This window comes from Cygnus atratus, chromosome Z (genome assembly GCF_013377495.2).
Source record: "Cygnus atratus isolate AKBS03 ecotype Queensland, Australia chromosome Z, CAtr_DNAZoo_HiC_assembly, whole genome shotgun sequence".
Taxonomy (NCBI): domain Eukaryota; kingdom Metazoa; phylum Chordata; class Aves; order Anseriformes; family Anatidae; genus Cygnus; species Cygnus atratus.
In genome coordinates, this window is record NC_066396.1 from 29,036,922 (window position 1) to 29,055,012 (window position 18,091).

The 18,091-nt window shown below is 32.9% G+C and overlaps 1 protein-coding gene and 1 long non-coding RNA gene across 10 annotated transcripts in view; one reads left to right on the forward strand and one right to left on the reverse strand.

Annotated features, from left to right (window-relative positions):
* RFX3 (regulatory factor X3) overlaps positions 1–18,091 on the reverse strand; it is a 190,408-nt gene that overhangs the window by 16,349 nt on the left and 155,968 nt on the right. For 8 of the 9 annotated variants that reach the window (XM_035565821.2, XM_050716145.1, XM_035565826.2 and 5 more), the window contains 7 exons: positions 17,272–17,346; positions 13,054–13,235; positions 12,336–12,455; positions 4,522–4,643; positions 3,347–3,459; positions 2,501–2,616; positions 1,858–2,012 (listed from right to left, as the gene is read on the reverse strand). In XM_035565821.2, the coding sequence (XP_035421714.1) occupies positions 1,858–2,012; positions 2,501–2,616; positions 3,347–3,459; positions 4,522–4,643; positions 12,336–12,455; positions 13,054–13,235; positions 17,272–17,346 (883 nt within the window). The remainder of the gene's footprint in view (positions 1–1,857; positions 2,013–2,500; positions 2,617–3,346; positions 3,460–4,521; positions 4,644–12,335; positions 12,456–13,053; positions 13,236–17,271; positions 17,347–18,091) is intronic. The other variant, XM_035565824.2, reaches the window with a different exon arrangement.
* LOC118257647 (uncharacterized) lies at positions 13,042–17,196 on the forward strand. The gene is made up of 3 exons (XR_004781661.1): positions 13,042–13,156; positions 13,398–13,486; positions 17,060–17,196. It is a non-coding gene; the product is annotated as an uncharacterized LOC118257647 (long non-coding RNA).

Consider the following 18,091-nt stretch of genomic DNA (forward strand, 5'->3'; position numbering starts at 1 on the left):
ATCACTGGATTATTAAAAAAATAAAGGCAGATATCTGCTGGGAAGAATTTATCCTAGGATTAGAAATGTGTATGCACCAAGAAATCCAATATCCTTTCCCAAAACAGGATTTCAAACAGAATAAGTATCAATTATTAAAATATGCTTATAAAAATGCTCATAAAATATACTTATAAAATATAAGTACCAAATATTAAAATATCAATTATTAAAATATTTTTCTTGCTAATTCTAGCAAGAAAGAAAAAGGCATGAAAACAACCTGATGTTTGTAGTTATTGATTTTAAATGATTGCATCCATTTTCTTGAAATCTTATATTGGCAATGCCCAGTGCATCTTATTAAAAAGGCAGGAAGAGGCCACAAGCTATAGAGCTATCATATAAGAACTTTTTTAGAGACCACCAGGCAGGAAGCAAGTGAAAGGCAAGGTGAAAGGCAGGTTTAATGAAAAACCCTTGTGCAGATGCAAACATTTAAAAATTCCATGGCCACTCCATCTTTTTATTCAGAAAATACTCTGTTGTTGGAAGAGAGAATTTTAATTCAACTAATTAAATGTTGTAATTAATTTTTTTTATTGCTTATTTGCTAGATATAGACCATATTACTCTAAAATAATATCCTAGCTACTTACATTTTCATTAGATAGAAAAGTAAAACATCAAATATAAATGAATGCAAAATAATTTGTTCAGGTAATGGTTGTCAATAATTTGAGAAAATATTTTCCTTTATTTTGCTAAATAGATTAAAAGATATATTATGTTGATCTCTATCAAGACTTTACTTTTTCCTTCAAAAAAACCCTGCCTTTGTAACAGCTGACCTTCAGATTTTACACATTTCCAGCTCCAAATTCTTTTGTATCATACATAATTTACTGAAACCTAATTTAGTTTCACTGACAAGCAAAAAGTCTATAAAACTTCTCAAGAAGGCAGTACCTGCACATCTTTTTATGAATTGCTTATCACTGGAACATGTGTTTACAGCATGAAAAAATAGCTTTGTTAGCTGCAAAGCTACTTGAGGTCCTAGTTTTTTAAAACATATTAATCCAATTTTGTAAAGTGACTTGGTTGTTTCATGGAAAGTATATAACACTTAGGACTTACAAGGATTATACTGTGTTACTAATATGATTTCGTTTTATTATTTAACACAATGAGGTAATAATAAAGGTTTTATAAAGGAGTTAACTTCCCTTTTTTTCTACCAAAAATAGCCATAAAAATACATTGCTGGAGCAATGATGGATTCTAGTAAAATTAGCTTTCAGCAGAAAGATGTACTCCTTATAGCGGTTAAATGGCCAGACGGTTACTGACTCTTTCTTGCAGGATGAATGAAAGAAAAAATACTGGGTCAGAATAATAAATTGGACTAAAAATTTCAGAGTTAATTCTTCATTGCCTTAACAGCCATTAAAGTTGATTTCAGCAGCCACTGATAACGAGCAAAAGACTAAATGTCCAAAAATGAACTCACAAAGCTCTCATACATTTTTTTCAGACATTAATTTGTAATGTTTAGACTAAAAACTACTGAATTTAGTGGAAAGACTGATGGACAGTTCACATTGTCTCAGGGTCACAGTGTGTCTACTAAGCACCTTTCATGGGAAGCTTGATCCTGAGAACTAGATCTTCCAACTGTTCTAATATCCTTAGTTACTTTTAAAATATAAAGGCATGCATCAAGTCTTCTAACCAATAGAATTAGGGATAAATGATACGCAATAGTTCTCTAACCCTGAAAATCATTTCAAAAACTTCCCCACGAGCCACAGGACCACCACCACTACATATACACATGCACAAAAATCCTTACGAAATATTTTGTTTTCAACTTACTAGGAATAGGTCTAAGGACGTCAGGAATGAGAATCTCCACCAAAGCTTGGTACATCACGTGATCACAGTTACACATCCATTTCAGGATAGACTCATTTTTGCACAGAGTAATCAGCTTTGCTTTTGGAAGTCGACTTTCTATTTCACTCAGATTGCTGGAGTGAACAAATGCAGCAAATGAATAAATGAAAATGCATTTGCAGAAGATAAAAACAGCAACTGGTGTTAAAAATTATTATTTAATAAAGAAGTTATAGATGGCTCAACTACAGTGAACAGAACTTTAGACCTTGTGTCACATGAAACTGAATTAGAAAAATGCCTTCATAGAACTGCCCCAGCCCATAAATTATGCAGAGGTATGAATGATCTTTTTGTCTTAAAAGTACTGGATAGGATACTGTGAAAACACACCTTTACTGTACTTGTCTATCCAAAATTAAAAATGGAAAACAAAAGTATTTCAGGTCTGCAATCTGCCATAAAAACAGCTTTGATACAAGTGACAGAAAACATACATTTAATTTGAAAAAATAGTATATGAAGAAAGTTTACTACTCTGAAGGTAAAGTCAACAATGTTTTGTATTATTATTATTTTACACTTCCATTAAGCAGTAAACAAAGACAAAATATTTTCTGACCTTGGTTCATTAACGGTAGTGCCATCAGGTGGAGTAGAGGGAGAATAGCGCCAGAAAGTTTGCCACAATTTTTCTATCAGGCTGAACTGAAGATTTACTACCACATCCAGTATTGCCTGAGAAAATAAAATGCAAATACTGTTTGTCTTCTACCCAGCTTCTCACTAACCCCAACTCCAACTAGAGGTATGGCTTTTTTTCCTTCAAAATGTTGTGAAGTGTGTGCAAACCTTACATTTCTTAAGGAATATATGTTTTAATATCTTTGATATCCATGTATTATCCAGTAGCATAAGCTGGTGTGCACTGACATTAAGACCAAGTGCACATGCAAGGAAGCCTCCAGAAATGAACGTGGCCTACATAAATGCATCAGAGGAATTCTACCCCAAAAGATTGTTAATGCTACTGCAAACATAAAGGAAACCTGCTATTTTATTCATTTTAATAATTCAGATAGGTTTGAAAACACATATAAAATAATTTTAAAATACGTATTTTTATTCAATATGAAATATGTTTTAAACTTCTCAATGTTTCTTTAAAATTTAACTTTTTTTTACATTTTCCTATTGACTAAAGCAAAGATCTGCATGTACAATGTGAAGTTTAGTTTCTCTAAAATTCTGAAAACAACTACAACTACTTTTCATTCTGAAGAAAATTTTATTTATATATTTTTCCCTGTGAAGGGGACCCTCCAAATAATCATAGAATCATACAGAATCATATAGTGGTTTGGGTTGGAAGAGTCCTTAAAGATCATCCAGTTCCAACAACCCTGCCATGGGCAGGGACACCTCCCACTAGACCAAAGCCTCATTCAAAAATATATATAGGAAATACCTCACAGTGCTCTCGATAAAGACTCTGCAGTGATTTGATGTCCTCAAAGGTAGTACCATCTGGTAGAGAAGATATTTCAACTTCTCCAAACTCTGGAAGTACTCGAGATGCATCTGTTTCCATGACAACATAATGAGAGAATACTATTGTGAAAATGATTCTTAAAGATATAAAAGCCATGTAAATTACATACTACACCTAAATAGAAAAAGTTAAACCAAACATGCTCAGGACATTACAGGATGAAGAAAAATATTTATGTCAATGTATAAAAGATTAATTGTTAAATAGCTTTTGTCTTGTACAACTGATGTAGTTTCTGTGTAGTCAGGCATGATGGGTCTTAGTAGACTCAATAACGTATTTTTCGTTTGAAATGTGTGATTTCTGTATTTGTCACAAATATTTCCAAGAGAGAAGCTGACCTGAGGGAAAAATGCTGCATTGAAACACATCTGGGAAGGGCAATTCAAAGTATTTTAACAACATCCTTGTGTACTCAATGATTTCAATAATAGCAATAGTAGGCCAAAGGATTCAGTGCTTGAAAATCCTAACCACTTAAATGCACAACAGCTGCAATAACACAGAGGCTTTTTATATAAGCAAATTTCTAAGTTACCATTTGTTTTCATTACTGAGAAATTTAAATGCTTAACTGGATCAATGAATGCACAATTTGCAGTTTTAAACATGAACCTTGAGGTTCTAGTTGCAACTGTTTGTCTCTTTCCACTTAAAACACTAAAGTACACTTTCAAAAGAGGGTGGTTAAACTATAACTGTAATACACCCCCACACACATACACACATTATTAATCATCAGAATGCACTTTAACGACCATGCAAGGAACAACTGTCATCACAGGAATTTCAGTACACGTCTACATATAACTGCACCGCAACTGCATTGTGATTTATACAATATTAAATATACCACACAAACACAGAATGTGCGTATTTTTCCTTTCATACTTACATGATGCACATTAAATATTACATAAAGCTCATAACAGAAAACATGTAATGTAGTTTAAGTACCTTTTTGTTCTGTTGTCAGTAAAAATTTTGAAGAGGACATTATAACTTTAGAAATAATTCCTGTCCTTATGTGACTTGATATCTGCAGTGGAGGTCATCTTATTTATACAGCAGAATAAAATATGCTTTCATACCTAAAAACTGTTGATGATGTTGACTTTGGGCAATTACAGTTTGTTCAACAGATGTGCCTGTCTGTTGACCACTTCCTGTGAAGCCATCTGCAACTCCATCCACTTTCTGCATAGGCTTATACCTACAAAAGTATCAAGTTTGAAATTAACCCTTCTGTTCACATCTTCATAAATGAGCTCATACAGTCTACGTTCACTCTGATTTCTCCATCTCAGAATAAAATTTTGAGGAAAAGTAATAAAAGAATGTATCAAAGTTTATTTACTTTGTAAATAACAGAAGAAACAGATTACTAAGGGAACCTAGAACATTACCAATGCGTAACAGAATTCATACAAGTGATATTACAGCACTAATACCAATTTATTCTTGAATTCAGCTTAGGAACAGCATACCCATAAGACCAGCTAATTTACACCAGAAGAAATCAAATATTTCCCTTTCCAAATGGCACATCTTCCAAGGAATAAGTATTATAAAAATAAGTTTTTATTACCTTAAGAAAAACAGCACTACTATCTGAGGACAAAACTGAAAGATCTTGAAATGCAACAAACGTATCTTATAAACACAGAAGGCCTGAGAAAGCGACTTGGAAAACTAAATCCTCCATTAGTCATTTCTCAGAATCTTTTATAAAGAATAGAAATCACAATTATTAAAATGGGAATGTTAGATTGGATGGTCAAGTGTTGTAAGACATCATTCTGGTAGGCAGAAGATCCTGCCTGTGACTTGCAAAAAAATGAGAATTTACTCTGTCCCAGTTCTTAATGGTACCATGTTGCATACTTTGCACTTCAAAACAGAATTGTAGCCAGCAGAGAAGAAAATAAGTGAAACACCAAAGCTGAACAGGATGTGTTTTAACTCAGGTTTGAATTGCTGTGCAGACTGTTCAACTCCATGCTAACTTCAGAAACGTGAAAATAAATTCCATACTAGACGCACTACTTTGAGAAGCAGTTTAATCATTTGGGAACTTTCATTTTGTTCCTGGTAAACATAAAATAGCAATGCACTGTGTAACTACTAAGACTGTACTTTAAAAGCAAGTTCCCATGAAAAGCATCCATTCAGTATTCTAGGCATTCTTGACAGGAATTTAAGTATACAATAAGAAAATACAGAGAAAGTACCCTTTTCAAAGAGAAAGACTCTTGGCAATAGGAAGTTTTATAACTTCAGGAATGTTAAATGCTTGGGAAGAAAAAAAAAGAGAGAGAGAGAGAGAGAGAGACACCCATACCTATCCTATCTCTAGGACATTTATATTACGTTTCACATTCTGTTATCATCCATTGTAAAATCCTGTGCCTATTCAAGACAGAAAGGAAGCTTTAATTGACTTTAAAAAGACTAAAATTTCATCTATGGTATCATGGTAGCACTAAACTCTTCTCAATGATAAATCTCCCTGTAATCCAGGCCATTCATCTAGGAAGAATTCTTAACTTCTCTCTCATTATGTATTATAATTGCAAATACCAGGCAGACCAACTTCTATAAATATTTGTATTTCAAAACGTCTAAGACAGTTCCAATTCTTTCTTTAAAATTTATTATTTTACAGACCCTTCAGCTCTTGAAACATGATTCAAATGTTTTGAACACTAAAAATGACACTCCTTTAAGAGTTTTTCAGTTAGAAAAACAAAACAAAACAAAACCACAAAATTTTAATTAAAAGTAAAAAAATCTTTGGCGCTAAGAATCAGGATTATCCACCTTCTTAATCTGCTGTGCTTTATTGAAAATATGCCGGGCAAAAATCCTAATTCTGGCACTATGACAGGGGACTTGTAACAGGAATTATCCATTTTCATTAGAAAATCACTTAAACCAAGGAATGAAAAAAAGAAAATATTCTTTTCAGGAGCATCACATGAAACATACACAAACAGTAGTTAAGATTTTTAGATCTGCTATTGTTTATGTACAGGTGGAACTTCATCAGTTTAGATGAGAAAAGGCTCTCCACAAACCATTAGTTAAATTCTATCTGTTTTTGATGCATTGAAAAAAATGGTTAGAATTTCTTAGCTGGTAAAATTATTATTAAAAAAAAAATCTAGACTTTCAACTTTGTTCTCCTATTCTAGCCCCCTACTAACCTATAACGTATTTAATCTTTCACCTTTTTCTTTTCTTTTAAACTACAACATGCCAGGAGATCGGGACTTGAAAATAATACCTGACTTTACATGGATATTAAAACTTTTTACGATATTTGACCCAGAAAGGACACAATTTTAATTTTATATAGGTTAACATAAACACAGCAAATGTTAGCAAAGTTTTTAGTTAATACCAGAGATTTTCTCAATTTGTGAAAAGATATGGAAATCCCCCCAAAAAATGAACCACTGAAATCAGAACATGGAATTCAGAAATGACGCAGAATGATATACTGGTCTCACTAGGCACCTAATTTAGAACACAACTTAATTGACTTCCACAGTCTAACTCTGAACAAACGTTATTAACAGAAAATTCTTCTCCCACTGCAGAACAGATCAATAAATACTGCCTAAAATTATTGTACAGCAAACAATTAATATTCATTAATAAGGCAGAAAGGGGAAGAATAAGAAAATGTCTGCTTGATGTGAAGTGCACATACAGGACAAGAACAATCTGTAGGACCAGAAGCAAACAAAAATAAAAATAAATTAATAAAGTAAATAAACAAATAACTACGAGGAGCTAAAATGGATTGATTAAGTCACAAGACAGACACAAACCAGCAGCTTTTTCAGTTAAGTTTTCAGCAGATTTGTTGTTTGCTTGCACTGTTGCCTTGTTGCCACTATTTGGATTTCCCTCTAAAGTCTTAGAACCTAATATATTTCTGAAAAATTCAACTCATGCTGTTATGCAATTTATAATATTCTTTCTCTCTTTTTGTTAATAACAAAAATTTCTACCTTCTGGCTTGCTAAAAATATGTAGGCGTTGTAGAAACAAACAGAACTAAGCTATAAGAATATGCTTGCATTTCTCATTTTAAATCTATTATTGTGATTTATCACTAGGATTTCACTGTCACCCAAGTACGTAACAAAGTGGTGACCTTATGCGTAACAGTGTGTAAAGTATGGTAAAGCATTTTAGTATTGTGTACAAATAAAATGTTCCCATTAATGCCAGTAGGGGGGAAAAATCAACTTTTAAAACTAGCAGAAAACAAGATATTTCAAACAGTTTTTAACACAAGAGGCAACACTTACTAGAGTTAACTATAGGAAAATCAAAGAAAGCCAAATACTTTAAAAATTTATTGCATAAAAAGTTGCAGGTAACAAAGAAATAACTGAGAAATACTTGGATGTTAGAATTTTTTGGTATTGAGATCAAGTTTATACCAGTTGCTTTCTAGGAAAAGGAAATAAAAACACTTCCAAGTACACTGTTGTGAAACATTATAAACCCTCAAAAACATGCAGACAATATTTTAATTAAAGCATGGTTGTCTGAAATCAAATAAGGTAGAACTGTAAAGAATTTTAAAGAATGCAAATTCAATGTGTGCACTTTTTAAAAAAAGTCCTTCTTGTTTGCTGAGATAAACATAATCTAGAAGCTGAAGCATACCTTTCTAATTCCTTAAGCCACAAACAGCTCAGCACCCAACCATACTATACACAAAAGATATGTCCTTGATCAAGAGAAAGGCTGTGGGTGTTTTCTGAAGTACTCCATTTGGAAGTTGTTTAGTGGTTTATCATGTAAGTTCTATTATTAACCATTTTAGGATACGGTCTCAAGAAAATTTTAGATGAGTTTACAGATATCAGTATTTTTGGGCTGTGATGCATTGATCTCTATCTTCAAATACAAAAACGCTGTAACATGTAATTTCTCTACTGTCCATAAATCCAAACCCTCTTTTAAAAGATTAATAAATAATTGATGCTTTGGACTCACAATAGCTTGGTTTAAAGGTAATGTTTGACTAACCAGTATATTTAGGGAACACAAGAAAACAGGCAAGAGAACAGTACAAAAATACAGATTATTTTCTACATAAAATAAATATGTAGGGTAAATAGCATCCATAGAAAGCAGTGATTGATGCGTTCTGATTAGAACACTAATATATGTGTTAGCTGAATGTTACAATATACAGTATAAAACAATGTATTTATTGTATATATTAAAAAATATCTTAGCTGACTGTGGAGCTCCCATAAATGAAAGGAACTACGGCTTGTGTACAGAAGTACTGAGAGATATATTTGAAATTAACCTGGAAAGCTGGAGGTTTACTCATGGAAATAAAAGTGGAAACATAAAGAATGCTGTAAGGAACAGATAAGTGTGTCTATACCTATTTGCCGACAGTAAAGCATAAAGATAACTCACCTCCTCCTAAGCTACAAGTTTCTGCTCATGATGAGCTAAGAGAGAAAAAAATAAAAAATAAAATAATAAAAAAAAAATGGAACTTGACTTTAGGGAGTGAGTCTCTGATACAACTGTCTGAAAAGGACAGCTTATGGGAAAGATATCGTAATAAGATTGTACTTTAAAGTCGCAAGTGTTTAGTAGCAGACATAAAATTGTACAAGTATACCCGGCAAAATATTTGGGTTGGATATTACTTCATCTCTTCCTAATAATCTTTCTTTGATGTCCATTTACTATTCGTTAGCCTGCATTTGACCCAGAACTGATGGATAATATAACCATTTAAATATCCTGTTTATTCCTACCCTGGAAAATATCTATGAGCAGGATGACAGAGGCAAGCCAGGCCTTCCCTTGCAAGTCTGAGCCATACAGCAGGTCCAGCTGAAAGGCAGGGTGTTAGCTATTATCTTCCAGCCAAGACTAGTCGTTAACTGTGCAATTCTTCACTCCAGTTCAAAGGTGCTTTAAGTCTCTTGATCTGTGGTTGTTGTCTCCAAACCACTGTCTCAGCTGGAAGATATGACTGTTAGCATCTGTGATTGGTAGTTATTGTTTTTTCTTCTTACTGGAACAGAGAAAGAGTACTCCCACAGCTAACACTGATCATAACCAAGACTAAGCAACCAAGAGCATTATCTTGCATCTGAAATTTATGTCTGATAAATCTCAGACCATGAATTCAAGCCCAGAACAAGCTGAACATGACCATACAGGAGTACTTTGGAATAGCCAAGTTACACAAATGGAAAAGGTGCATGACCCTCAAATTAAGAGCAGGAACGAAGGAAAATGGTTGGTAGCATATATTCAGTCTACAGTCTTCGCAAGAAAGGACTAAAAGTGTTTAACCAATTAGAGGTGATAGAGGTGGAAGAATTGGTATGACTAAACAGAAAAAGTATATTGACTGCAATTTACCACAGATTTAAAGGACAAAAGAAACACTGAAAACATTAATAAAGCTGAAGAAGGAGCTACCCTAAACATGCAAATTGCAATGTGTCACCCTTCAGCTATCTCATATTTATTATGTTAGAATTCAGTAGAGCAGGATAATTATGATAAAAAAAAATTACATATAACAAACTTTGAGATTAGATACTAAGTATGTTCTGTAAACATGGAAGAAATCTTATTTCAGAAATACACATTCAATTTTAAATTGTTTTAAGTTAAGGTTTAATTCAAGTCATTTTTGTATGTAGCATTTCTTTTTTCCCAAAAACCCTAGCTTCTGAACGCTAGAGAACACAAGCAACACTACTTATAAGGGTAAGTAACGCAAATTCCTAAGCAAAAAGATGAAACTTCATCTTAGTAATCATACTGGGGTATTTCCTTTTAATAAGAAGAAAATAATAATAATAAAATCAATGGCATTTATTCTGTAGTCAGTGTTGAAGACAGCTGATAGAGGCTTCCACTTTTCCTGTTCTCCTCTGTCTTTTCACTAGCCTCAATTGAAAATAAAGCATCACCAATTTTTCTACTACAGAACAGTAACTTCCATGTAATAACTTCTTCAGCATAATTACTCACTGCCTTGTACTTTCCAGCTTTAATCAACATCTTTACAGATTATCGCAACAAAGCTTAAGTGTGGTATGAATTGAATATGAAAGGGAGCATGCGTGTGCACATGTGCACACATGAAACATGGGTTAAAGGAAAGATAAGCACAAAACACTACACAATGTCATATGCATGATTTCATTCAGGTATGGTCAGGGGCCAAACTGACCTGAAGAATTAAGAAAAGTTAAGAGAGTTAAGAAAATGCTGCCAAACATCCCTAGCTAAGGAAGATAGGAGAACTATGCAAGATATATGGTGGTGTTAAGCAAACCAATAAGGCAAATAGTAAGGAAAAATAGTGTCCACTCCCAAGAGTCATTTAATACAATTTCAAAATCACTCTGTCATTGCGAATCAAGAACACAAAAGAGGTGGTGATGATTTGATAACTGGCATCCTTTATCTTCCATGTCCCATACAAACAATTCTGGTTAGGTAACTGTGGCATGTATCTTGGTGCATGCATTTGATTTTGAGCATGAGTGAATGAAACCTGTGAGTGAATGAGCTTAATTGCATAAAACATGCTTTTTTTTAGAGCTTTTGTAAATAACTATCACCATATGATCCTGCAATTAGTTTTGTAACAAGAATTTCCTGCATGATTGTATTGGAAGAAATCTCATACATCCGTAGTATGCTCAGCACAAGATGGTTAAGACCATGTATGTTACCATGATTATGTTATGTAGTGCTTTTACTACTTCAGGAAGTAATAGTAAAATCATTTCAGATCAGAGTGATATCTGTTTGAAGACAAAATATCCTTGGTATACTATAGCTAGCCGTTCACTCAAATGTGTTTTTTTTTCCTGTAATAGCTCTAAAGATGCCTCGCTTGATATGCTGCTGTTCCACTTATGTGTTACATGAAATCGGGCATCTTAGATATTTCACTTTAGTGTAATACGGGAGGCTGGTGACATCATTCAAGGAAAAAGTAATTTCAAAGAAGTGTACCGACTTCCATTTTCCCCCCTAAAAATGTCTGTTCAATACAGGTTTTTCTATATGCATATCTGCACATTCTTTCACCACAAGCATAGGCCTCTGTTGTCATTTTGACATTTGCGAAAAAAATAAAAATAAAAATCTCCTTCAGTCTTCCCAGAAAAGTGCCACTGCTTTCAAATACTTCTGAGATTTCAGAAGATCCCCAGTAAAAATAGATGCTGAGAGAAAATACTTAAATCACTTACAGACAAACTATTATGGTCATCTTTGTTCTTTGCAGGGACAAGAAATAAATGACAAACTGAACTTAACCATGAGCTCAGTTATAAGCAGCTTATACATAAAATTATATCATATTAAAAACAAACACTAACATTTAAAATTCAAGGTTTTAATGCTTTTCATCAGATTGTGGTAAAAGAACTCAAGATAGTTTAAAAGAGTCTGGTTGTATCACATCTCACTTTTTATTATTAATTTTTGCAGGTTTATTATAACTTCCAGGTCAATATTTTTTTTTATGTTGACTGATGTGTGACTTGAGTGACGTCAAGTGTGTATCTGCAGTTGAATAACAGCGAACTTCTGTTTTTCTATTGCCCATAGAAGCTGTGGATACCTGTCCCTGGAAGTATTTATGACCAGGTTCAATGGGGCTTCCACGTTGTCTAGTGGAATGTGTCTCTGTCAATGGCAGGGGGGTTGGAATTAGATGATCTTTAAAGTCTGTTCCAACCCAAACCATTCTATGATTCTATGATTCACAGACAGGAAGTGAATAGAATTCTCATTAGAATTTTCCATGTAAAAGAACATAAGGCTTTATGAACTAGAAATATTAATAAGTATTCATCTTCATTTCACACTCTACCTCTGTTTCTGCTGCATGGGCTGTTGTCTCATCGCCATATATTGCATGTCCTCTTGTAGTCGATTAAGAGGAGAGTCCGGCTTGACACGAATCCCATAGTAATGATATTTGGAGTTGCCCCTTTATGAAAGAACAAGCATTGTAAGAACAATAACACTAGTTTTATGCATATACATCACATTACTTTACAATTTACATAGACTGGAATATTATATCCACAAATTAGGCCTGACTCCACTTTCATACCCGTTTTTTTTACATAGGTGTCATTTTACCACCTTTGAGCAATTAGTTCACTCTCTTAAATATTATCCAGAATTTTACACTTAAGAGAAATAATCATAATGAAAAAAAAAAACCAAACCCACACACAAAACTAACACAAAAAAAAACAAAAAAATAAATGCAACTTCTGTAAGTCATTAAGAAACACAATCCTGAGTAATTTCCAAACATAGACTGTATTTTATTTATGCTGATAAGAACACACAGTGTAAATACAAAAATGTCAATATATTAACTGTCAAAATCAGGAGAAGTAAAAATAACATCTGGAAAATCATAAAACTGTTTGAAATTACGAGACAGACCTGACACCTTGAAAACTACTGTAATGTTTAAACAGTTTTTGTTTGTTTTCTTGAATAGCAGACAAGTTTGTTACTCACAGTTATTGCTTGCATTTTCTATTATAGTTCAGAATTTTATTGACACAAACCTAGTTCCAAGCCTTCGTGTCCGTAATCCCATGAAGATTGACCGTATGAGTTTTCCAAAGGAGGCAGCATTGACTGGATCCAACTTGTGCTCCTGACAATGTCGTAAGTAATGGTTGTAAAGTGTACTTCTTGGGAGGCTCACTCCTTCTGCAGTTTCATAATTGTCCAAAAGCCACTGAAGCTATATGACATATAAAATGGGGAAAAAAAGGTAAATTCATTATTAATTCACTAAAACTTTATTATTATTACTTTATTATTATCTTAATCATACAATATTAACGTACGACAGTTTTGAAGTCACTCTTCAGGTCTATTGAATAATAACTTCATTTTTATACAGAGATCCCATAAGTGCTAGCTACATCAAAATCCTTTAGGATCTCCAGAATTACCAAGAAATAGTGGAACTCATTGCACTTGTGATCTCAGGTAAGTATCTACTTCTTAAAATGTTTTTGGTTCAGTACCACACACCAACTCTGGTTTGGAGACAAACTGTTAATACTTCACAGAAATACAATCATCAAGAATGTAATTCATATAAATTGCACAAATAAACTCATTGGATTAACAATAGTTAGCTGATGCATTAGAAAGCACGTTTTTCTTTGCCTGCTATTAAAAAAAAACTTTACAATACTTAACTGAATAGGATTTTTTTTTTGCTCTCGGATTCAAAAAGAAAAATGCTATTGCATATAAACCAAAGAGCAACTTAGATAATAACACTGAAAGTATTAAGGGGTACAATACTCCTCAGTTATAGTCTGTTTGACTTTCACTTCAAGGAGGAACATAATGAGGTTCTTGGAAAAACATGAATCTTTCCTTGTAACAATGGCGGGTAATTTTGGGAACATGAAAGAAAAGACTTTAATATCACTGGACTTTACAGACAGCAAACAACATAAAACACCTCTAGCTGCCAATAATATACAAAAACGTTTTTTTAAAAAAAGTAAAAAAAGACAATTAAATACTGCTTGATTTAACAATAAAGGACAACAAGAAAAGAAATCAGAAATAGTAGAGGCTGAAGACATTCTTAAGTTCCACTGTTTTAGTTTTTTGGCATACTAATATTTTCCCTTTCTTTCTCCAGCACTTGCCATGGTTTCAGTTCTCTGGAATTCTTCTTTTCATTTAGTTTGAATGATTTGCAAATTTTGTTTTCTGTTTGCATTTTATTTCCCTTTTTTTTCCTAACTATTTAAACCAAAATATTAAAGCTGAAGAAAAAATGTAACTGTTAAAATAAACTCTTGCCTCAATGTGTATTGAGCTGCTAATTTCACTAATGACCTGACATAAGCCTATCTGAGCTTAGAAACAAACGTAATTATCTTTTACCTTTGCGTTTAATCTTTGTTTTAAATCTATGAGTACAGCTATTAATTTAAATATATATTAATTATAAATATATATAACATGTCATATATTATTAAATCTATAATTAAATCAGAACAGATAAGGAATGTGAAGTACTCTTATTTTATTTTACTTTAGTTTTCCCCAAAAGGAAAAATTGATGGACAAAAAATATACATATTTTTTTCCAATTGAGTTCTGTGTGTATTATTAAAGATATTTTCTTCCAGATGGCTTATAACCTATTAAGATTCACTTTAAGAGCACTTCATTAACAATATGAATTTCTAACATATGTTATTCAACTGTATCTTGGCTGCCAAAACCACCACCACCAACACAAAAACAAGAACAAAAACAAACACCTCCCACTCCCACTCCCCAGCTCCCACACAAAGATATGTGCAATGTAAGAATTTTTGCTCCAGGAGTTACTTCGGTAGCAAAGGTTTGAAGTCATTTATTAGATTATAACCTGGAAGGAAAAGTGCAGTTAATATATGATTTTAAAAGGAGAACTGTTTACAAATATTATAAAACTGCTGTTAATAGCTTTTAAAACTATTGCTTTTTTTTTCCTCACAAGAAGAAATATAATTCTAAAACTGAGCTGTTCAGGTTTGAATTCTAGCTTTTTAGTTCATCATGTTGACCATACTGTATGGGTAAAATGGTTAAAAGTATGAAATATTTATGGAGTCAGACCTGCTAAATCGATTCTGACTCCAATTGAGCTGTAACATTCATAAAACATTAAACTACCAATTAATTTAATGTCAGACTCATGCAGAAATAAACCAGGAGAGAAAAGAAGAGGAAATGACAAATTCCCTAAAGTAAGCACACATTAATTCAGTCAAAAAATTCCAGAAAACCTAATACCAATATCATAATGTGAAAACCCTAAGACTTTGTATTTCCCACAAATTAATATATCACCTGCAAAGTGAAAGTTACTACTAATTAAACGTACAATTTAGAATTCTATTTTAAAACCTACTAAAGCCAATTCTTTTAATAAATGCCAACCACCATTAGAAGACAAAATTAAGAACAGCTTAAAAGACACAAAGATCAAATCCGTACTTAAATTCCCTCCATATTGCCTTTACTTGAGTTTAAAGTCAATAAGCACTGCTTTAAAATAGGTAAAGTGCCCAATAAGTCTAATCTAGATTGTATTAACTTCTTTTAAAATGACTGAGGCTAAGGAAAATTTGATTGCCAAAAAAATACATACAGGAGTTGTTGGTTTTTTTCCACTCCACAGAATCAAAAAAGAGTCAAGAGTCAAGAAAGGAATAGCATGATGACACTTCTGTAACAGTTGGATGCACATAAAATTAATAGGAATACATTTTAAATAGTCCAGAGAACTGGGAATGAGTGGAATACAGTTGGGGGAAGGGGTATACAGGACCTTATCTTATAATTAGTCTTGGTTTTGTAACAAATTCTGGACTTTGTAACGGGATTAAACATAAACTTATCAACTAGTGGATAAATTCAAGTGCTAACACAACCCTCTGACATTTTGGCAAAAAATGTTACGGTCTCTCTAACAATGACATTTAAATAATTTTAATATTTTTGGTTGTCCTATCTTCAAAGCAATTCTTCATAAAAATCAAAAATGTTTACAAAAGAAGTAAAATCTAGAAGATTAATATGTAAAAGTCCTTCTCTTTCATAACTGTGTAGTATGATTTTCCTCATTAACTTTTGTCATTTTCTAAACAAACTAAAAAACCCAACCAGCCAACCAATTAAACAAGAACACAAACACACAAAAACTTAAGCACAAAGCAACAAAACAATTCTAGTTTTCATTAAGAAATTACCAGACCCATTAAAAAAAAAATCCAAAACTAAATCCTACTTACACGCACATTTTTAATTTGATTTCTGAGTGACAGGCTCTACCATCACATTTTTACATTAAGACCAAATTTAAATTTCTACAGTAAAGCAACAAAGGAATTTGAATAACCTACATAAGTTAGGCTGAGAAGTAAACAAAGAGGCAAGATGAATACAAACTAATCAACATGGAAAAAATATCAAATACAAAAATAAAAATACAGAAAAAAAGCATTTCAAGAAAGACTAGGAACTAACAAAGCAATATTATTTTTATACAGTAGGTTTTAAACTAACTTTGGTCCTTTTTCTTTTCACGTCAAAGTTACATTTAATGGTTTTATCACTATATTTGGAGACCATGGTTTTTTACACATATATCTTCCAGCTTCCTATGTGGAAAATTCTTAACTGTTAAGATTTTCAAAGTATGAACAAAGAGGAAGACAGCTGAGTGTACTTCAGACTAACACACTGCTTTCATTTTTTTCCATGTCATCATATGGATCTTTAGAATTCCTAAATCATTTCATGATAAATTGTCTAGTTAGAATAAATGAAGAAAAATCTAAAAACAATCAAAAGATATTTAGTCATGTTGTTTGCCTCTTCATCCTTCACATGCCCCAAAATTAATACAGAGTACACAGATTGTTCTTGGTAGGCAACTTTCTTGAAAATGTCAAAAGCTAGCTAATGAAGGATCATTTGAACATTATCTTGACTTTTACACTATAATCTGCAAAACGAATTTGTTAATTTGTGTTAATGCAGGTTTAGAGCCTTCGAAACGGATAATACGCTGCTATATACCACAAAGACATTTAACCTGACAAAATAAAGCCATGGGAGATGTAGTATAAGGTTACAAGCAACTAAAATGGGAAGATTAAGACTGCAAAGTAGTAATAAAATAAAACATTTAGAGGCAGGCTAAGCATGCAGAACAAGCAAGAGAGAGTGTATGTGAAGAAGAGACAACTTACATGGCTGTTGAGAAGAGAGCTTCTGTGAGTGGACAGACCATCAGACTTTTGCAGTGTCTCAATCGCCATTTCAATCTGATAATAGATGTCATTAAAAAAAGGACTCAAGACAAGATAGTAAAAAAGCCTGATCAGAGAAGTTTTGACAGGTTGCTTACAGATCAACAGAAATGCCTCCTTTATTTCCTGGCTACGACATATGTTCTAAAAGGCCTAATTCCATGGTCCCATTGCACACAAACTTCCCCAATGAGGTCAGAAAGGCATGTTGTTTGCATATGTATCATAGGATCACAGCTTCTACACCCATTTTACTTTCCTTCCTGCTCAGGAAATTATTTGAAACATCAAAAAACCAAACCAAAACAAAAACAACAACAAATAAAGCAACAATGACTGACTGAACAAAGATATCACTAATAAAACGAAACAAAACAAATCAACAACAAACAAAACCTAAGCAGAATTTTAAGAAAGGTGTCCATATGTTTTCCATTCCAAATCAGGAACAGCAGTGTACAGCTTGAAAAAAACAACTGAATTTGAAACAAAACTTCCACTTTCTGCAATAACAAGCACATCTCATCAACCCCAAGTCATTCAACAGATTTTCTGTCATTAGCTTCAATGGGACAGAATATCACTGTAACTGACTACTGCAGCAGAACACTTTGAATATTCCCAGCTGTCAAAGTAAATGGAAACTCAGGAGTCACACGAACTACAGGATCTAGCCTTTGGAAAAAAAGCTTTGTTCACAATAATTTTGTCTTTTAAAGGGAAAAGAACATCACACCGCTAATTAAATATACAGTAGTTA